Source organism: Myodes glareolus, chromosome 7 (assembly GCF_982192425.1).
Source record: "Myodes glareolus chromosome 7, mMyoGla1.1, whole genome shotgun sequence".
Taxonomy (NCBI): Eukaryota; Metazoa; Chordata; class Mammalia; order Rodentia; family Cricetidae; genus Myodes; species Myodes glareolus.
The window spans coordinates 52,108,819-52,130,739 of record NC_142032.1 but is presented as its reverse complement, the minus strand read 5'-3'; the positions used below and the strand labels follow the sequence as shown (position 1 = coordinate 52,130,739).

At 50.8% G+C, this 21,921-nt stretch overlaps 1 protein-coding gene and 1 long non-coding RNA gene across 2 annotated transcripts; one reads left to right on the top strand and one right to left on the bottom strand.

Moving 5' to 3' along the window:
- Positions 1-3,315: 3,315 nt before the first annotated feature.
- Saxo4 (stabilizer of axonemal microtubules 4) lies at positions 3,316-11,762 on the bottom strand. Its single transcript, XM_048458471.3, has 14 exons — positions 11,662-11,762; positions 11,093-11,228; positions 10,565-10,682; positions 10,169-10,322; positions 8,669-8,797; positions 8,082-8,145; positions 7,653-7,765; positions 7,191-7,250; positions 7,012-7,098; positions 6,664-6,777; positions 6,494-6,588; positions 4,204-4,368; positions 3,598-3,676; positions 3,316-3,403 (listed from the first exon to the last, which is right to left on the bottom strand). The coding sequence occupies exons 2-13, from the start codon at positions 11,199-11,201 to the stop codon at positions 3,607-3,609; spliced, it is 1,278 nt and encodes a 425-aa protein (XP_048314428.1). The 5' UTR covers positions 11,202-11,228; positions 11,662-11,762; the 3' UTR covers positions 3,316-3,403; positions 3,598-3,606.
- A 15-nt stretch (positions 11,763-11,777) lies between these two features.
- LOC125415885 (uncharacterized) lies at positions 11,778-21,565 on the top strand. Its single transcript, XR_007236712.3, has 3 exons — positions 11,778-12,051; positions 12,782-12,910; positions 20,550-21,565. It is a non-coding gene; the product is annotated as an uncharacterized LOC125415885 (long non-coding RNA).
- Positions 21,566-21,921: the final 356 nt, after the last annotated feature.

Below are 21,921 nucleotides of genomic sequence, written 5' to 3'. Positions count from 1 at the left end.
CCATGAGCAAGGTCTTCAGATCTGAGCAGTCTGCCTTCTCCAGAGTGCCCATTCCTAAGGCCCTAGCCATGGCCCAGGCTCAGCCCATCACTCGCTGCCCTCTTAGACCTCAGCTTTCTCTAAGCCCATCACAAAGGTCTCTAAGGGAGCAAGCTTGACTTGGGGTTGTCACCCTACCAGGCTATAGCTGCCGCTGAAGGGTTCCAACTCCACTCCTTACCAGCGGGCCTTACTCACATCCCTGATGGCTACGTGACCTGAGATAGCTCAGGCCTACCAGGCGGGGACCCTACAACCACCACCATGGTTCAGTCTTGACCCTTTCTAGACATCCTTCCTGCTCTCAGTACCTAGACCTTGTCCTCACAGAGTTCCTAGACTGGAGCAGAGGACCCGAACAAGGACCCTTGGATTGTCTACAGGCTGCAGTCCCTGCTGTAGGTAGAAACAGAAACTCAGGGTCACACAGTGTTCTTCACCCTTCCTCAGAGGCAGAATCCACAGCCCCTACTCAAGAATCATTACTGGATGCTTACCTCATGTGTCCTGGAAACTGGGCATGCAAGGCCCAGAACAAGGAGAAGCAGTGGAGAAAGGGTGCTATCAGACTCTACTGTCTCTGACACTGACACCAGGTCCCCTGTTGGGCCAGGGAGAGGAATAATAGAACAAGCAGGAAACAGGAGCCGTAAAGTGACACTCATGGGGAAAGAGAGTCAAAAAGTAGGGTTGGGGGAGTGAATGTGTGTGGGTATGTGAATGCGTGTGGGTGTACATGTGTGTCAGTGTGTGTGTATGTGTTTGCTATGCAAGTTGCTATATGCACATTATTTGTGTGTATATATGTGTGTATGCATGTGCATTCATGTGTGTACATTCATGCTTAGGGAGGGGTAGAGTTTTAAGTGTGTGTATGTGTAAGTGTGTATGTGTGCATACATGCATGTACATTCATGCTTGGGGGAGGGGTAGAGTTTTACCTTGAATGTCTACCTTAATATGTGTGTGGAGGGGGTTGTTTTGTTTTGTTTTTAGGTTTTTCGAGACAGTGTTTCTGTAACAGTCCTAGCTGTCTTGGAACTAGCTATGTAGACCAGGCTGATCTCAAACTCAAACATATTCACCTGCCTCTGCCTCCTGAGTGCTGGGATTAAAGATGTGTGCTACCACCACCTGGCCCCAACTTATTTTTTAAGATAGAGTCTCTCACCAAACCCAATGCTCTTGGATTCAGTCAGGCTGTCTCCAGAAGCTCCAGGGATCTCCTGTCTGCCTTCCCAGCACTGGGACCGAAGACACATGCCACCATAGCTGGCTTTTGTTCATGGGTGTTGGGGATCCAAACTGAAGTCTTCATGCTTGTGCAACAAGCAGTATACTAACTAAGCCATCTCCCCCACCCCTTATAAGTCCATTTTCATATGTCTGCATACCCATGTCCTTGGTCATCACTGTGTCTAAATGTGCATGTGTCTGCACATATAAGCATCTTAGGTGCTCATGTGAACATCCATATACTGTATTCATGTTCTTCTTGTGTTTCCAGGTGTTCTTTCTTGTTGTCCAGATGTCCATGTTATTTGTTATTGCCTTTTTAAAAAAGTTTTCCTGAAGCAAGATCTCATGTAGCCCAGGCTGACTTACGTATCTGAGGATGGTCTTCAATTCCTGATCCTCCTATTTCCACCTCACTAGTGATCCTCACATATGTGCCACTGTGCCCACGTGTGTAACTGTTGCATTTTGTTGGCATAGATGTGCCTATGTATATGGATATCTTCAGGGTTCTGTGTCCTTTTTAACTGCTTTCTGTGCTTTTGTGCTGTGTGTGTGTGTGTGTGTGTGTGTGTTTGGGCAGGGAGGGACTAGGTGAATGGTAGATGCCCTCACCTCACTATGAAGTTATGACAAGACATTGTTGAGACCCAGGACTCTCTTGGGCTAGTGACTCACCCCTAATGTTGTAGGCCATGGACAAGCAAGTCCCCACGCACAGCCTGTGAGCCTGTCACTGGTCCCTGAGTCTGGCTGGGTTTAGAGCCCAGAGACTATGTGTCCCTGACTCCCCTCCTCCAACCCTGGAACCAGCTGGAGCCTCCCACAGCCCACATGGAGCCCCTGCCAGGCTATGGACAGCCCCCAGGCTTGCTACACAGGACTGCACAGGGTACAGTTGGGCTCCAGAGCTAGCAAAACTGCAACATAAATACTCACTGAGAAACACAAAAGCATACAAGGGTAGTGAATGGCTGATGGGCCCTGAGTGGCCATGCCCTCCTCATGCCAGCCTGGTCTTTGGAAGAATACCCCCAAGTTCTGGACTGCTGCCATGTGACTGCCCTCCAGGACCCCTAGAACTTCCGTACCTCTTTAGGACCTAGGCTCCCGAGGCGAGCGGTTGCTGCTGATAGAGTCACAGCATACAGTTGCACAGTTGTGCACTGAGCAAACACCTGGCTGAGTGACAGCAGGTGCTGAGAGCCCGCTAGATTCTGCCTTGCGGGCGAGGAGCTCCAGGGCCCAGGTGCCCGTCTTCCCACACGTTGCCCATTGGGAACTGTGCTCAGTGGGGCATCCCCCTAACAGACAACTTGTTCTCATCCTCATAAAAGATGGCGCCTTCCTCTAGCTGCCTGGCTAGAGGGAGAGCCAGCCTTTGTCAACAGCTCTCGACCTGTGCTTGTGTCTAGTTGCCCATCACAGAGCTCTTTCCATCTCTCTGGCATTTCCCTGGCTTACCCCTATATATTTCTCCCTTCTGAGGCCCTCAGTGGGACCCCAAAGTCCTGCTTTAATCTGTGCTCCTGTTTTATTTATTTTTTTAATATTTATTTATTATGTATACAATATTCTTTCTGTGTGTATGTCTACAGGCCAGAAGAAGGCACCAGACCTCATTACAGATGGTTGTGAGCCACCATGTGGTTGCTGGGAATTGAACTCAGGACCTTTGGAAGAGCAGGCAATGCTCTTAACCCCTGAGCCATCTCTCCAGCCCCCTGTGCTCCTGTTTTAGAGAGGCAACCAGACCTAGGGAATTCAGTAACTGGTCTCTCACTCCACTTGCCCTCTGCCCCTCCCCTGGAGCCCATCTCCACCCTGACCTGACTGGTCACTATCCTAGACAGCACGAGCTGAGGGGCTTATCTCAACAGGGCAGGAAACAGTGATGCATCTTGTTTGTGGAGCCACTGTGACTCAGATGCTCCAACCAGTCCCCTGGCTCCAAATCTGGCCCTGAACCCTCTACCCAGACACACCCTAGTTCAATACCTTTGCCCAGCACCACCCTGTCCCACAATAACTGCAATACTGTGCTGATTCAGTGTTCTTTATTTCCTTAGGAAAGTAACTGGGGAGATTTGGGGAGCATGGGGAAGGCAGCTGTCCCATCATGACAAACCTGGGTAGAAGGAACAGGGATAAGGTCAGGTCTGAGGGGGGGCCCTCAGGTGGTTGTGAACTCTCTCCAGCAGAAACAAAGGGCATCCTGATTCCCATCCCTCAAAGTCTAACTCAACCCAGGGCTTGGGAAAGGAGCTAGCCAGTGAGGCCTTCCCCCAGGGAGTGGTGCAGGAGGACATCCTGTTCCCTTACCCTCAAGACTCAGCTGGCAGCCGTGTAGCGGTTGCTATGAGGCGTGTCTCGATAGAAGGGGTCAACCGAAGTCAAGGTTCTGCAGGAAGAAAGGCTTGTGACCTCTGCCTCCTTCCCTGAGATCCCAAGAGCCCGCAAGGCCCAGACAAAGGCAACCAAACCACAGACAATCTCTGCCTGCCACCTGGAGCCTTTACTGTCCATGTGGAGGACACATTTTCAGCTTTTGAAAAGCTGAGCAGTGGGACAGGAGGGCAGGCGGGACAGGAGGGGCAGGCGGGACAGGCGGGACAGGAGGGACAGGCGGGACAGGCGGGACAGGAGGGACAGGCCCACAGTCCATTCATCTTTAAATCCACCTTCTGCAGCCCCCCCAACACCATGGAGGAGGGGAGACATGCAGAGAAAGAAGTCACTAGACAGAGCTGGGGGAAAGAATCTGGGCAGGTAGGAGGCCAGGAGTCAGAGAGTCTAGAATCAAGACCAGCCAGAGGAAATGGCTTCACAGACACAACAGGTAGAGGATAGGGCTGAGCCAGCCTGGAGGAGGCTGCCAAGTGAGGAAAGGGGACAGAGGAAAGGGGCAGAGCTGTGGGGGCATGCTACCTTCCCACATGAGGGTGCAGGTGCCGCAGGGTCTCTGTGGGGTTAGGGGTGGTGTCCATGCGGGTAATAGATTCGCTGAGGGCGTAGCCTCCTGCTTTCTGGGGCTGGATGCCACCTCGAGTCCAGCCTTCTCTGTCCAGCCCCTTGGGGATGTTCTCGAAGTACCTAAGATAGTGCATATGTCCTTGACCACCGCTCACCTCTTTCTGAGGCCTGTCCCACCCTTCACTGCCAACGATCTTGGGCCTCGGACCTCTTCAGTCCCCTCGCCTCTGTCCATGTCTCTCCTCTGCCTGTCAGGCCTGAGCCTTTGTCCACCAAGGACACTTTCACTCAGAAAGCCTGACCCCTTCCTTGAGCCGAGCTCTTCTGTCTCACTCCTAAGTTGAGACAGGTGTGGGGAGCAAAGGACGGGATCTGTGGCCTTCCCACCTGTGGCCCTGCCAGAACCCAGGGAGGAACCCTGCTCCACCAGTTTCCCCTAGGCCTCTGACTCCCCTCCTTCAGCCAAGAGAACTGAACCTTAGGCCAGGTTGTGAGACACAAACTGAGTAAGACTTGGGCCCCACCCTTGGCTTGTGAAGATGAATGCCAGGATGCCGATAGGTCCATTTGGAAATCAGTGATTACAACCCCTCAGGGCTTTGGGATCTCCAGCAAGAAACAGGGTGCCTGACACCTGACAAGAATTCCTGATAGGTAATGGGGGCAGGTGTGTGGGCAGGGTAGGGACCTGCAGAAAGATTATAGACTAAGGAGGGCCTACTGGGGCCTCAAGAGCTGAGCGGTCACCTAAAGAGGGATAGATCTTTGTTTCCCAACACTCAGACTGCTCCCTTTCCCCCATCACCCTTATGGGAAGGAGAGAAGTTACTGAGGCCCAAGGACAGTTTAGCTCAGAAGACACCAAAGGTTCTTCCAGCTCAGACCTCTATTGCTGGCTGGTCCTCAACCAGAGAACTTTGCAATCTAGACTCCAATGCCACCTTCTTAAAGCAACCCCCGTCCCAGCTTCCTGTTTCTCCTCTCCAATAACCATATCACCGATGTGATCATGCCCACCAGGGCCTAGGCCATTATCTGTCTTCAGTCAGGACTCTGAAAACGGGAAGTGCCCCAGAGCAGGAGCAGGAAAAGGGAAGCCTGACAAGTCAGAGAAACCTGGAATACTCAGGTATCGGAGGGCAATTGCGCGTAAGAAGGGTGCTGGGAGGAAGTTTGGCTTTCCCAGCTCTAGGATTCTATCCTCCAAAAAGCACTTCCTGTTGGAGTGAGCTAATAAACATGTAACTCCAGCACTTGGGAGGCAAAAACACAAGGCGTTCTTGCTACAAGCTCTAGGCCAGCCTGGTCTACAGAGAAAGTCAGGGCCACATAGCAAGACTGTCTCAAAAATACAAAGGAGGACTGGAAGGATGGTTCTGAGGTTAAGAGCACTGCCTGTTATTTCAGAGGTCCTGAGTTCAATTCCCAGCAACTATGTGGTGGCTCACAACCATCTACAATGAGGTCTGGTGCCCTCTTCTGGTGTGCACGCATGCATGCGGGTATAACACCGTATAATATTAAATAAATAAATCTTTTTAAAAAGATACTGCTTCCTTTTTGCTGCTCCTAGATGCTCTCCCTACCTGACCCTGGCCTCTGAAAGCCCCTGCACCCATGGCTTTTGGGTTGCCTTCCCCTGGAAGCTCCTGCAGGCCTGAGTCCCCGCTCCTAGCTCACCCGCTGAGGAAGCACTGACCTGACCCGGCATGGTATGGAGGCAATGCCTTAGTGACTGATGTTTCAGCCGCTGCAGACCCCTGCATTTGCCTACTCTTCCCGAGCCCACCAGTCTGACCCTAGTATCTTGTTCTGCCTGTCTGTGTGAGAGCTCCCCTTGAGCTGCTAGAACCCGTGTATCCTGAGCAAAGAGCCCTCATGAAGCTTAATGTCACCCTGGGGACAGCTTTTAAACTAGTGACTAACGGGCCTGGGGTGTGACTGTCCTGGCTCTCCTCAGGTGGGGACAGCAGAGAGCTGTGTGCCTTACGCTGCTGTCCAGAGTTTCTGCCACAGGACAGCTGGCCTCGTAACAGCCCATCGCTGTCTGCCTTCCTTTGTATTCAACTTCCACACGCGCCCTAAAGACCACTCTCCCCGTGGATGCTCAGCTGATGGTCTGTGTGTGGGAGACTTTAGTGTGGGTCTTGGTTCTCCTTCCAGAGGTCGTGGCCTCGTGACTTGCTCTGCTTCATTTGCGGTCTGTCAAAGGGATCTCAGCTCTCAGCCTGGAAGGGAGCCTCACCCTTCGTTGTAGGTAGTCAGGTACTGTTGGTCTCTGTCCGGTTCATAGGAGCTCCGGACGTAGCTGGGGTTGTTAAGAGTGAACCCTGTGGGCTCCTGCATGAGATGGAGACGGGGATGGTCAGAACTCAGGAGAATAGTTAGGGGCAGGGATGGGTGTGACACTGTTACCTTGTTCCCCACAGACTCCCTGCCAAGCAGGGCAACGTTTGTTTGTTGCATCCGCTGGGGCGTCTGGTAGGGCCTGTGGCTCATGCTGGCAGACTGTGGTCTTGGAGCGGGCATCTGTAGGGAGAAGAGCCACAGACAAGATGGGAGGCTGGGTGGCTGGCTGAGTTCATACGGTGGAGGAAGGATGGGCAGAGGTGCTTCCACCTCTGCCAAATCATCCCGTGTTTCAAAACACGCCACTCCGCCCGGGTCCCGGCTTTACACTCCATCCGAGACACCCTTCATCCACCTCTCCAGATATTCTGCCCGTTCATTCCCATTCTTCCCTGCTGGGCCCCTGTCACTCACTCTGGGGTTCAAGATCCTTTCATTCACTCGGCTATATCCTGTGTCTCGATCAGAGCCTCTGGACAGCACAGGGAGAAACTCGCTTCCCTGAAGGGAGCAAAGCATCCGTGGGTACCTTTGCAATTCCAGGTGCAATTGTCCTCACAGGTGGCCCTGGACCCCAAGAGCACAGAGCTTACCTGAGGGTGACTTAAAGGGAGGAAGTCTGACTTGGTGACACTCTGTCCTGGGTGGAGGACCTGGGGAGAGGTGCACACTGGGAGATCAGCTTAACCTTCCTTGTTCTTAGTGGCTCCCACACTCTGACTCCAGCCCCCACTGTGTCAAGAATGCAGAAGGGTTCTGTACAGACAACTGCGGAACAGGTAGAGTTTCGGTGGAATGACCAACCCCAAGGTCCTGAATGGGAGCCAGCAGGGAAGGTTCCATTTGAGCTCCGAGTGACCTTGGCCCTATTTGGCCACCCCTTGGAACTACTTGGACCTCAGTATTCTCATCTATAAAGTGGGATTCTGAACCATGGTTCATGTCTTCTACTCCATATGTGACTGTAGGCCTTTGTGTTAGGAGTTTAAAAAGTAACCACAGACACCCCCCCCTCCCAGAATTGGGAATTTCAATACTTCTGAAACTACACTTACAGGGTCCCGAGGAAATGCCTGTGAGGGCGGCTGGAAGACAATGGGATTCTTGGTTGACTCTTCAGTGAAGCCAGTCTCTTCTTTGGAACCAATCGTCTTCTTGAGCAAGAGATCTGCAACAGCCACGGTTGTCTATGCTTTGTGGGGCTGCCTCAGTGCCCCAGCAGCAAAGCCACAGGCTCCAGGGTCCAGGCCAGGAAAAGAGAAGAAAATGGGAACTGACAGGCCAGGAGTGGCTGTGGGCAGGCCCTGCTGACTCTGCTACAGCAGCAGGCCAGAGCTCTGAAATCAGGACATGGCTCCCTCAAACCACCCGTATGTCTGTCCTTCTTTCTCCCCTGGTGGCTCCTGAGGACCGTACTAGCTCCAATCCCCCTTGAAGTCTCCCCTTAGAAGTTAGAGAAGGAAGACCAAGTTGGGAAGGCCTACCTGGATGGTTTGGAGTTTCCTTGATATACTTGGAATTGTACTCGGAAGCCATGAAGCGTGGACCCTGAACACACAAGGTGGGGCAATAGGGACACACACAGTGGGCCAGAATGGAGGGCACACATTCCATGGCAGTGGTGGTAGCTCTTTGGGTGTGTGAACTCCCAGTGGGCCTGGGAGGAGGAGACTAGCACAACACTCTGACATGATATCCGTCTGATATGCCTGAGGAGGAGGCATGGCAGTGTCCCGGAAACCTCCATGAAAACTCCAAGTCACACACCATGCTGAGTTCCTGGAAATGACCCTGAGGAACTCAGACAGAAGCAAGGGGGTCATGGCAAAGTGGGAAAAGCTGACGGAAGAAAATACATATAAGCTTGGGGCGCATGGGACAGGGCAGGGTATGGTGGCTACTTTGATGCAGTTTGGTAACTATCAAATTGAAAATGCCTTGCTCTTTGCAATGTTCCTCAGGGCCCGAGCCCACATGCAGGAGCTCCCTGAGAGAGTAATCACAGGTCCAGCCTCTGCAGGGGGAGGAAGCTGGTGTGGCCCCCCACTCCTTCCCATCCCCACCCACTCACATAGTGCGAGTTCTCCCACTCCACAGAGCCCTTGCCCTGCTGCTGGTGGAGCAGGGGAACCTCCTTGGGCTCCAGTCCTGTGATGGTCTGAGGTCCATGATCCTGGGTATCGAAATGGACCTTCTTAACCTAGAGGAGGGAATACAAGTGATTATCCTGGCGGGTGTGGGAATGTCAATCACTTTCTACCCTCCATTTCTACAGAGCGCCTTCATGGCGGTCTGTGTGGTTCTATTATCATGAAGGCAGTGGAGTCTCTCCTGGATCAGAGTTTACAACAGCTTGCTCCTAGTGACTCTCATAGGGACTCTGGGTCCTCAGGCTGCTATAAGCACTCAACACCTTGTTGGGCCCCTCAGCCAGAGACTCCTGCCTTGTGGCCTTTGCATTGATATACTGCTTGGAACACACATCCCTTTGATAGCTTTGGCTAGAGGAATGCTTGCGTCTCTTGAATCCTACCCAGTGTCTCCATAGAAACCTCTTTCCAAGCCTTGGGCGTGTACTTCATCTCTCCTCCCATGATGCATTTTCCTCTGCTCTTACCCCTTTCGACTTTTTAAATTTATTTTAATTTAAAAATATTTTTTAGTGGGGCTAAAGAGGTCCTGAGTTCAATTCCCAGCAACCACATGGTGGCTCACAACCATCTGTAATGAGATCTGGCGCCCTCTTCTGGTGTGCCGGCATACAAGATTTGTTAGTATGTTATGTGTCAGCTTGTGTATGCTGCATGTAAACCACAGAGGCCAGATGAGGGGATCAGATACCCCGGGACTGGAGTTCTGGGCAGTTAGGAGTCTCCTGATGTGGGCGCTGGGAACTGAACTCAGCATCCTCTAGAAGAGCAGCGCACACTCTTAATCTCTGAGCCCTACCTCCCGTCACTATCGTCATTATTGGCATTGAGATTCGGTCTAGTGTGGTCCAGGCTGGCCTCAAATTTGATATGTAGCTAAGGATATGCCTCCATCTCCCCAGTGCTGGGATTCCCAGCAATGGGCCTGGTTTTTGAAGTCCTAGGGAATGGAACCCAGAGCCTCATGAGTGTCAGGCAAGCACCAAACCCACGGAACTATAGCCTAAGCACACTCCCTCCAAACCTAAAATGTGTTCAGAACAGATTGGTTGGACGAACGAACACCTGCCCTCATGACCACAGTGGTGACTTGAGTGACACGAATGACGACAGAAGCAAAGAAGATGGGGGTGGTGACAGCGAGGGAGAGGCAGTGAGAGAGGTGGCAAAGAGTGAACACACGGATAGGACACTGGTCTCTGTGAGGGTGGAGCAGAGGTGAGGGTGGTGGAGGGGCAGGGGGATAGCATGGATGAAGATAAGATCACACTGGGGAGTGGTCCCTCACCCTAGACTTTGTCTTCTCAGCTTTGTGCAATGGTTGGAGGTGCTGGTCCTGCTTGCTAGAAAGAACCCACCCTCCCCGCCTTCCTGCACACATCCTGGGGTTCACTTCTTCCCCGCACAGGCCCCGCACTGACCTCCTTGGAAAGTGGTCCAGTATTGAGCTTCTCTCGCCCGTAACCAGAGGTGGTCTGGTACAGGTTCCAGGGCATGGGGTGTTTGCCATCAGGCACTTCTAGGGGACAGTAGCTCTGACTGGTCACAGATTTGGAAGTGTCACGAATCTGTTCCCTAAGGGGTAGGAGGAAGCGAGAGCTAGGACCTCTGGGGCCATCTGCCTTTGCTCTGGGGCTGAGGGCTGCATGACTCATTCCCAGAAGCTTCCATCTCTCCCATCCCTCTCCCAAGCACTTCAACTGGGCAGCGAGCCCAGAGCCACCCAGGCCTTGCCTTGGAGCCTGGGGCAATGACATCTCTGACAGCTAAAAATCAGCAGGACAGAGGTGGGAGGAAAGGGGTAATGGAAACTGTACCCTATGGCTGGGTTGTCCAGCGTATCCAGATGGGGCTGGTAGGAGACCACGGGCCGATAGTTGGATTTGTAGCCCGTGCCTACATGGCTCCCCATTCGGGGCTTGAACTCTTCCCGACCTGCCAGGGGGCAAGACCAAGACAGGACCAAAGGTCATCAAAAGCGGAGGAGTGGTTTCTAGGCCAGGTTGGCAGCCCCCAGGACCTGGGCCCACTAAGCTGGGGGAATACCCAACATCCCAGGTGATGGGAGCTGAGTAGACCTGACCCTTTAGAGAACTATGAGGGCAGGAAACAAATTCAATGGCGTGGGGACACAAGAACCGTGTGGCAGACTCACTGTGGTGACGGGATGAGGGAGGGGGCGGCTAGACAAGGCCAGCTTGACAGCATGAGTTTGGGGTTCAGGGAATAACAGACCAGCTCTGTGTAGCAGATCACTGGTAGGATTGGCCTAGAGACTGCACTGCTCCTGGCCTCTCTTCCCACCCGGGGTCCCGAAGGTAGCTCCCACAGAGGGGGGTCCTCACCATAGGCTGTGCAGTAGCTGGTAGCATAAAACTTCAGAGGGTCAGAGCAGCCCCCCGAACTCATTTTCACATAAGGAGAGACAACCCCGAGAGGGAGCTTTCCCATCATGGTGCTGTGGGGCAGGGCCCCGCGGGCCTGAGAAGAAACCATAAGGCCCTCAGGAGTCCTGATCCCAGGCTCCAACCCCAGAAGGATGCTGCACCCCAAGACAGAGGAAGAATCAGTCCGTATTCGGCTCACACTGGCTTATCTCATACCAGCTATCAAACGCCCCCATTTTAGAGCCAAGAAACTTCGGTGCCAAAGCTCTTAACAAGAGGCAGGAGCCGGGGTTCAGACCTGGGATTCAGACCTGGGGTTCAGACCTGGGGTATCTGAATTTCAGTCCTTTGGTCTGCCCCCCACCATGTGCGTTTTAGGGAGTACATGACCAGACTGCCTACCTGGAATTCCTCTCCTGTGAGGCATACTCCCACCCCCATCTCTTACTCAGTTCCTTCTCCAGTCCCCTCCCTCTGGAAGTTCTCTGTGCTCTCCTGGGACCCTAGACAGTAGGCCCCACCCTCACCTGCCCTCTGCAGTTGGCTCTGAGGTCGGCAGAGGCCACAGGAGGCAGGAGCTGCTCAAGAGAAGCCGGCCCTCCTGAGGTGGAGATGGCCAAGCTAGAAGAAACAGAGTGTTGCTTAGCAACCAGCACCTAGCAACAGCGTCCCAAGTCTCTGAAGCCCTTCTCAAACCACGGCCCAGTGAAGGGCTGACCTGTCCAGGAGAGGAGCGCCAGGCACGGCACAGACTTCTTTCTGTCTCCATGGCTCTGGCCCCAGCTGCCTGCACAGACCATGTCTTAACTGACAGAAAATGAAAGCTAACTCTGGACAATCGTTCCCATTTATAGAGTACCCACTTCTCACCCGACACTTTACATCCTTTATCTCCATCCTCCTCCCGGCTCTTCCAGGTAGCTATTATTATCCTCTCTTTGCTGGGGAACAAGAGGTTTAGACAGGCAAAGCAGCTCGGCCAGCCGGAGGTCTCAAAATCAAAAAAAAAAAAAAAAAAAAAAAACTAACCCAGTTAAGATTCCACGTGGGTGGACCCAGATCACACTCTTATGCCTCTTGGTAAATTAATGTTTACTATGTTCTGCTCCAACCAAATCTGTGCTAAGCTTGTTACACACATTACCTCTTACAATTTCCAGACTCCCCGATGAGCTCGGGGCTCTTGGTATACGGCCAATAACCACAGCAGTGGATAACGCCGCAGCTTTAACCAGGCCTGTTGGCTTTGATAAGGTGCCTTGCCTTTTCATGTCCTCTCTTCTCCATCTGAATCAAGTATGTGACTTCCGGTAGAAAGTGTGGGTCCAGCGTTTGATGAAAGGAAGGGGGCAACGTTGGTACTTATCTGAAAGCTGTGGTCTGAATGCCGCCCCCAGACAACGCCACAGGGACACCCGTAACAGCCTGCATGCCTCAGGCTGGTTTCTGGCCTTGTAAACATTGTGACAGTTGGGTCTCCAGGGGTAGGGAAGGAGCTCTGATCACTGTCTGCCAACTACTGGGGTGCAAACTGCCATCACCGCTACCTTCCAACAACCAATGCCGTGTCCCAAATAGAAACTTCAAATAATCTCATGCTTAACACAGCAAGGGTTAACAGCCAGCCTGTCTATTTCCTGCCTTCAGTTGTCACGAGTGTATGAGCTTCTCCTCTGCGACAAGTGACCCATGAAGAAAAGGAACAGAGAGAGAAAGGGGCTGCCCTGCCTAGGATTAACAAATGTTACATTGGCCCACCAGCACCAGGGATCGTGAGTACGTTATACCCCCAACAGAGAAACCCCGGATTCAGAAGTGGCCATGGTCGAGGAGGGCTTCAGGACAAATTGAGGCACAATGGATCCTCACCCTCCAAAGTCATGATTCATCCCAGAGATTGGGGGTTCCAAGGACGAAGGAGTGAATGCATTCAGCCTTGCCTCCATCAAGCGGTTCCCAGCTTGCCAACAGAGATGCCCATGGGCACTCCACACAAAAAACATGGGAAGATTTGATGGCCATTGGTGGGGCACACTCAGGGCAAAGGCAGAGAGAGAGCGAGAGAGCAGTGCTCCTCCAGTCACTCCTGGAGAAGAGGTCAGAGCCTGAGCTCAGATTCCGAAGCGGGGTGGCACGGGCTCTGGTCTGCCACTAAATGCATTTGAAACTTAGGACAGGGTATATGTGCCTTAATAGCCTTTCTGGAAAATGGGGACAATAATGACAACTGCCCATGGGTTGCAGCACAAATGAAGCACGCAGCCAAGCACCAGTGCATGCTAAAGGCCATCTACTGAGGTAGGGAAAGCCCTGGAGACAAGCGCCCTGTGTGCGAGTGTGTGTGTGTGAGTGTGTGTGTACAAATATGGCATGCATGTGAGTATCAGAGAGGAGCCTCACTGTATGCTCTCTTTTTTTTCTGTGTCTTTTATTGCCCCTGAAGATAACAGGTGGGTGTTCACAGAATTAGGGATTTAGTATCTTTAGGGGATCATTGTCATCCTACCCTGTGCACAATTTTTTTCTTTTTTATTGTTTTTATTAAGCTAAACATTTTTCTCTGCTCCCCTCTCTTCCTTCCCCTCCCCTTCTACCAACTCCAGCTACACCCACACTCCCAATTTAATCTTGTCTTTTCCTCCTTCCTATGTAGATCCCTGTATGTCTCTCTTAGGGTCCTCTTTGTTGTCTAGATTGTCTGGGGTTGTGGACTGTAGGTTGGTTTTTCCTTTGCTTTAAGTCTAGAAGCCACTTATGAGTGAGTGCGTATTACATTTGTCTTTCTGGGTCTGGGTTACTTCACTCAATATGTTTTTTTCTAGGTCCATCCATTTACATGCAAATTTCAAGATGTCATTATTTTTTACTGCTGAGTAGTACTCCATTGTGTAAATGGACCACATCTTCTTTATCCAGTCTTCAGTTGAGAGGCTTCTAGGTTGTTTCTAGGTTCTGGTTATGACAAACAATGCTTCTATGAACATAGGTGAGCACATGTTCTTGTGGTATAATTGAGCATATAATTGAGCATCCTTTGGGAAGACCCAACAGCGCTATTGCTAGGTCCTGAGATAGACTGTTTCCTAATTTTCTGAGAAATTGCCATACTGATTTCCAGTGGCTGTACCAGTTTTCACTCCCACTAGCAACGGAGGAGCTTATCCCACATCCTCTCCAGCATAAGCTGTCATCAATGTTTTTGGTCTTGGCCATTCTTACAGGTGTAAAATGGAATCTCAGGGTTGTTGAGCATTTCCTTAAGTGTCTTTTAGCCATTTTAGATTCGTCTGTTGAGAGTTCTCTGTTTAGGTCTGTACCCCATTTTTAATTGGATTATTTGTTCTTTTGTTGTCCAGTGTCTTGAGTTCTTTGTCTGTTTTGGAGATCAGCCCTCTGTCTGATGTGGGTTTGATGAAGATCTTTTCCCATTCTGTAGACTACCATTTTGTCTTGTTGACCATGTCCTTTGCTTTACAGAAGCTTTTCAGTTTCTGGAGGTCCCATTTATTGATTGTTGCTCTCAGTGGTTTCTCTTCAGCTCATATAAATCTTTTGCCTTTAACTCAGTGTATGTTCTAGGCACTGTCTTGGTTTCTTTTCCTGTTGTTTGGACAAAACACTCTGAAAAAGGCAACTTAAAGGAGGAAGGGTTTATTCGGCTCACAGCTCAAGCGTACAGCCCAGCAAAGCAGAAAAGCTGAAGTAACAGAGGCTTGAAGTAGCTGTTCTCACCGCGTGCACAACCAGAAGGCAGAGAGCAGGGTCTGGAGGGTGGCGCGGGGGTTAAGGCACTTCTGCTCTTGCACACAGCACACTTCGGGTGACTCACAGTCATCTGTAACTCCAGATCCAGGAACTTCTATGCCCTCTAAGAAAACAGTGGAAAGAATGCATTCTACTCAGCTAGCTTTCTCCATTTTACAGTCCAGGTTCCCCTCCCTAGCCAGGGAATGGAGCTGTTCATAATTTAAATAGATCTCCCCACAGGGGCAGAGGCAGGGAGACCTCTGTGGGTTTGAAGTCAGTCTTGTTTACATTTGCAGTCCCAGGACAGCCAGGCCGGCAGAGAGATCTTGTATCAAAAAACAAAACAAACAAACAAAAATATAAGTCCTCCTATAAGCACATCCCGTGGCCCATCTCCAGTAAACTCTGGGTCCTGTCAAGCTGACAATGAGCACATACCATGATCGGTTCCTTCCACATTTTGCTTGAGACCTAGTTTCTCACTGGTCTGGAACTTAGCCACATAAGTCACTTAGCTACTCCCCGAGGTTCCAGGAATCTGCCTGTCTCTGTCTCCCATCCCGCCATGGCTGGAATTACAAGTTCATCCCTCTACACACAGTGTTATATGGACTTCCAGCCCCAAATCATGTCACAGGGACTTATTGTTAATTATGAATGCTCAGCCTTACCTTAGGCTTGTTTTTAGCTACCTATTTAAAAAAAAACTGAAATTAACCATTTTTATTAATGTGCTGTCTTGAGACTTGTTGACCTCACTTTCACACTGTCCATCCTACTTTCCTGCTTCCTCCGTGTCTGACTGGCTGACCCCCTGCTGGCTGGCCAGCTCCCCTTTTCTCTCTGCCCACTAGCCCCACTTATTCCTCTTCTGCTAGTTATTGGCTATTTATCTTTTTTATTAGACCAATCAGGCGCCTCAGGCAGGCAAGGTAAAACAGCAACACATCTTTACATAAACAATTATTATATTCCACAATACATGGTTTCCAGGGATCCAAACTCAGGCCCTCACGCTTGTGAGGCAAGTGTTTTACCTGCTGAGCCATGCCTTAGTTCTTTAGGCAAAAAGTTGAGGCATTTGGTTAAAGACAGGAATTCCACAGGATCTCAGACACAGTCATGTGATGGAATAAAAGAAAGCTCTACTCTGAGTTTGAGCTCAAAACTGTCTCCTCTGTAACTTCTCCGAGCCTGTTTCTGCATCTGCAATCCAAGAGGACACAGCTGACTCACAAGGTCAGGGGCTCTGATGAGGTGAAATACCTGGCAACCGTTGCATCTGGCAATCGGCACAGGCAGAAGGAAAGAGGATTCTCCACCAGGAAGGTAACGGCAAATGTGAAGCCGTCTTCAGCCTAGATTCTGAGACATATTTTATGTGACTGGATCCTGTACTGGGAAGAGAGGTTGGAGGAAAGTTCTAGATAGCCCCTTTGGGCATCTTGGGCTGCTGGACTTACAAAAGCAGCTGCTTAGGGTTGGCATCCCCGGGTTGTTGCAAAACTTGTTTTTTTGTTATGCAGCGGCATCTAGTGGTTATAACTCAGAACTGTGGGTGAGAAGGTTAATAGAACTGGGAACTCCTTGGAGGAGCTTGCCGAATGGAAAGATGGCTAGGACCTGGTTCACCTACACAGCCACTCTTCAGAACAAACTGGACAGGCCTGGATCTCACGAAGGACTGAAGCCTAAGGGCTTCCCACATGGATGAAGGTCCTTGTAGCCAAATTGTGTGACTTGGGCCTCTCTGTGTGCCTAGGTTTTTCTACCTCTACAGAGAAGCTAACAATCGAGGTTGAAATTCAGGACTCACGTCACCCCTCGCTCTTCCTGTAATTGTTACTATTTATTAACTACTATCTCTGTGTGGGGCACCAACCTAGGAAATATTTGACTCTTTACTTTTGAGACAGGGCTTCACGTCTACTTGCTATGTAGCCACTGGTGGCCTTGAGTCTGTGATCCTGCTGTCTCCACCTCCCAAATGCTGGGATCACAGGCATGGGCTACTATACTCAGCACATACAATGCTGGAGGTTTAACCCAGCTTTAAGTATGCTAGGCAAGCGCTTCACCAAGCAAGTTACACTCCCAGTCCTCACCCTCTGCCATCCCATCAATTTCTGCTCCGGCCCTAAGAGTCAGTGATTGCTGTAACCTATTTTACAAATGAGGAAAACAGCAGGAAGAGGTGGATCTTGGATCCAAATCCAGCTTTAAGTCAAGAGTCCGTTCCCTTCCTGCTGGAAAATCCTCTGCAGAGCGCTGGGAGTGCAGCCGTGAGCTCTGACACCACTCGGTTCAGCCTAATGGTTTTGCAAAGTAATGGCTGCCTTGGGCAGAAGGGCAACATCCACCTCTTTTTTAGATCTGAATCAGTTCAGGTACTTACGCTCTGGGCTACAGGTCCCCATAAGAGAGCTAAATGGAGCATGTAAGATGTCACACAATCAAGCATGCATGGTTTCACCTCGGCTGGTGTATCTTGATGGCTGAGCTCAGAGTGCGGAGCTCTCAAGAAGAGAGAGGCCAGCAGATTCCAGCTTAATGGAAGGGTACCATCCATTAGGGGCAGTCAAGGAAGAGCCGCGCAGGCTGACAATGACAGCAGACCGACTCGGGATTTGCAGGTACCAGACACCGACCGTCCTGATCATTTCCCACACTTTAGCACACCTGAACCTTACCACAAGCAGTGGAAAAGACCAGATTCCACTTCAAGGGTGAAGAAGCTGAAGCCCAGAGAGCCTGCCTGCCTGGGGTCACACAGCTACTGAAGGAAGCAGCCACTATCTGAAGCAGGTTGGCCTGCCTCCAAGGCCACACTGCTAACCACTTTGATAGCACCTCATGGGCTGTGTCAGAGGTTCTCTGATCTCTTTTCAAAAACCTTACTTTTGATGACATGGTTTCTTAGGCTGGTTGGTCTTTGGTCTTTCGAGACAGAGTTTTTCTGAGTACCCCTGGCTGTCTTGAAACTTGATTTGTAGTCCAGGCTTGCCTAAAACTCAGGGATTCAGCTGCCTCTGACTCCTGAATGCTGGGATTAAAAGCATGCACCACCACTGCTTAGCCTAAATACAAAAAAAAAAAAAAAATCCCTCTGGTGGTATCTCACACCCAGTACCTCAAATGCCCTGGGCAAACAATTCACAAAAGGAGAACATTAAAAGTAAGGCAGGGGGGTGTGGATGTAGCTCAGTTGGTAGAGTGCTTGCCTAGCATGCATGAGGCCCTGGGTTCAATCCCTAGTACTCTATAAAACTGGTGATGCCACCACGCAGTGGTCCACACATGGAATCACAGCATTCAGGAGGTCGAAGAAGGATCCTAGAAGTTCAGTCTCTGCTACAGAGTGAAGTCAAGGCCAGTTTAGGCTACACGAAACCTTAACTCAAAAAGGAAAATAAATAAAGATTTTAAAGAGCCCTAATTCTGGGGCCTCATGGATATGCCTTTCCATCAGAGATCTGTCAGACTGGCTAAGGAGGCTTGTCCTAGTCATGGCAGTGGGAGGTGGCTGCTTCCTGGGCTGGAGAAAAGAGAGGAGACACAGCCAGAGCGAAGAGGAGTCTGAGTGGTGCCAGCACAAGGACCACGGGGGAGTGCGGGTGATGTGGCTGGGTAGACAGGTCATGTGTCCAGAGATGCCGGTGGACGGGAGCCATCTCTACTTTCTCTACACTGGAACCAGTGAGCCTTAGTGAGGCAGCAGTGCCAGGACAAGACCAACCTTTAAAACTGCTTTGACAGACTGGGGTGGCAGGCCAGTCAGTAGCATGTCTGCCAGGCAAGCAAGAGAATCTGATTCAATCCCCAGAACCCATTTTTTTTTTTTTTGATTTTTCGAGACAGGGTCTCTCTGTAGCGTTGGAGCCTGTCCTGGGACTTGCTCTGTAGACCAGGCTGGCCTCAAATTCACAGAGATCCACCTGTCTCTGCCTCCTGAGTGCTGGCATTAAAGGCGTGCGCCACCACCCAGCTAGAGCCCACATTTCTAAAAGAAGGGGAGGACTGGAGAGATGGCTCAGCACGCATTGCTCTTGCAGAGGACCCAGGTTCAGTTCCCAGTACCCACATGGGAGTTTATAATCATCTCTACTCCAGTTCAAGGAGATCTGATGCCATCTGATCTCCACAACCACCATGAACATAGATGGTGATGTTGTGTGACCAAACCTTTTGTGGAGAGAACAACATACACATCTACTCACCCCAGACAGGGAGTCCACGACAGACAAAAGTATCAGGCAGGTCTCTACCATCAAAGTCCAACCTGGTTAACCAGCGAGTTTCATTGGGGTCACTTGCAGGAGTGTGAGTGAGGGATTACTTCCAGGAGAAGAAACGAGTCAATAACAACTGCATCACCAAAGCCCACCCAGCATGGGTGACAGCTCACAAAGCAGAGACCTGGCACACTGAACAGCCTGTACCAGTTCAGAAAGTTGGAGAACGTTCTTTCACATGCCTCAGTTGGTCTGAACCTCTTCCAGGCAACTCAGCTGGCTTCTGCGTCTTCCAGGAAGCTGGTCTGGATTCAGAGTCTTGTTTGCAGCTTGGCTCATCTTAGAATTCTTTGCAGCCTGCCTCGTCTAAGAGGGACTCTCAGCTTTTACAGCTGGTACAGAAAGGCACAGTGAGTCTGATGAGTTTTGGGGACTTCCTGAAGCCATTCAGAGTCCTTTATCATCTGCCAGGATGGAATGGCAGAGAAAACTGTTGCATGCACGTGTCTCTCTGTGTGTGTGCATGTGTGTGCATGTGGCCGCACATGCACACACACACACAAGAAAAACACTCACACACATTAGAAAATAAAACCAGGTGTAGTGACATATGCCTATAATCCTATCACTTGGAAGGCAGAGATAAGAGGACACTTGCTTGGAGCTCACTAGTCAGCTGGTCCAGCCTACTGGGCAAGTTTCAAGGCAGTGAGACACTCTGTCTCAAAATACAAGACCGACTGTGGAAACAGCTCAGGCAGCAAAGTGCTTGTTGTGCAAGAATGAGGACCTGAGCTTGATCTCCAGAGACATGAAAAAGGTGGGGGGACAGTAGCCCACCCTGTAATCCCAGTCCTGAGAAAGAAGGGACAGGAGGATGGGCCACTGGGGCTCACAGGTCAGTCAGTCTAGCCAATCTGTGAGTTCTAGGTTCAGTGAGAGACTCCATCTAAAAAAGATAGGTGGATAGTGACTGAGGAAGATACCTGATGTTGACCCCTGGCCTCCACACACATGCACACCCATGTACATACACAAACATTAATACATACAAACAATGATTTAAAAAATAAACATGGTGGGCAGTGTCTAAGCAGTAACAGTTAAGGCTGTCCTCTGACTTCCACATGCAAAAGTAGATGTGCATGCAGGGTGAGTTAGCACGAGCACGCATGTGCATACACACACACACACACACACACACACACACTGGGGACTCTTTCCATGGACTGACATCACCCTTGGAACAGAAATACCCTGAGTCTAATATGTTCAATGCAATTTCTCCCCAGCTCCCTTCTCAGAGATACTGACTCCCAGGACGGACAGGGGCTCTCTCCTCACTCCTAACAGAACTCAGCCTTTCTGGAAGAACTCTTACTACCCTGATTTGATGGCTGTTCTGGCTCTGCCCGTTCTGTTCTCTGTCTCCTCAGGTGAACTTGTTGATCTTGCAGAAGATTTAAAAATTTATGACTCCCTCAGAAGATGCAGCAAGGAAGAGCGAGCATGAGCCAGTCTCCATCTCACACAGCAAGGGAGAGTCTCCAAAGCAAGGCAGCCACTTGGGAAAGGGGCTAGAGGGCAAGTCCTGCAAAGGCCAGGGATCTGGGCTCATATCCCAAACTCAGGCCTCCCCTCCCTATGCCCATTTCCTCAACTGCACGCTGGAATCATGGAGAGACGGTTCAGAGCGGAGTGGAGGAGCCAGAAAAGGCAGTGCCCAACTGCTGAACACACAGCCTGCCACACTGGCAGTAACCACACTCCCAGCCTGCCTTGCGTTGGAATGGCTGGAGCTATGGGAGGAGCTACTCGGTCACTCCCATCCGAGGTACCCTGGAGGCACAGGGGTCCCCCTAGAATGGAGAGCGAATGAATGTCAGGCCTGGCAGGTGGGAACAGCCTGATGTTATTATGGCGGCCTGCTGGGATTTGAATGTCCCCCAAAATCCATGTTGAAAACCTAACCCCCAAATTTGTGTGTTTGCTGGTATGAAGACGGGATTAGAGTCAGATGATGTCTAGCAGGTTGGGTCCATGATGGCAGCATTAATGACTTTACATGAAGAGAAAGGACCCCTGAGCAGACACCCTTCTGACAGGTATTGACGTGTCCCTCTGACCAGTATGGCACCATACTCTGGACTTCCCGGTCTCCAGAGCTATAAACTAAATACATTTCTGTTTTAATTGACCTAGTCAGTGGCATTCTGTGATCGCAGCAGAAGACAGACTGACCAAACAGCCTGAAGCCACTAACACGTGCTGGTCTGTGACCTGCAATACTCCACATGGGCACATGGAGTGCTCTGCCAGTGGGAGGCCCAGAGTGAGGGCAATCAAGACGTCTCAGCAAGCCCACCATCAGCCCTCAGTGACTCGTAACACAAACAAGAAGCAGATATGTGCTGCTGGGAGCCACCAGGTTCTGGGGTCTGACACTATATACAACTTAGTATATCCTGACTTTTATACATTGTTATCATCAATATTGATGGGTTGATCGACTGACTGATGAGTCTACATGTATACATGTTTATTTGTGAGGATGCCTGTGGGCCACAGGATGCATATAGAGTTCAAAGGTCAGCCTCAGGCGTTGGCCCTTCACACTAACCTTGTCTGAGGTAAGGTCTTTCTCATTGTTTGTATCTGTGCTTCATACTCCAGGATCCTGGCTGGAGCGCTTCTAGGGGATTCTCCTGCCACGCCCTCCCACACTGCCATAGGCATTCTGCATATACCCCACTGGACCCCGCTTTACAGGTTCTGAGGATCTGAGCTCAGGACATCAAGCTTTCCCAA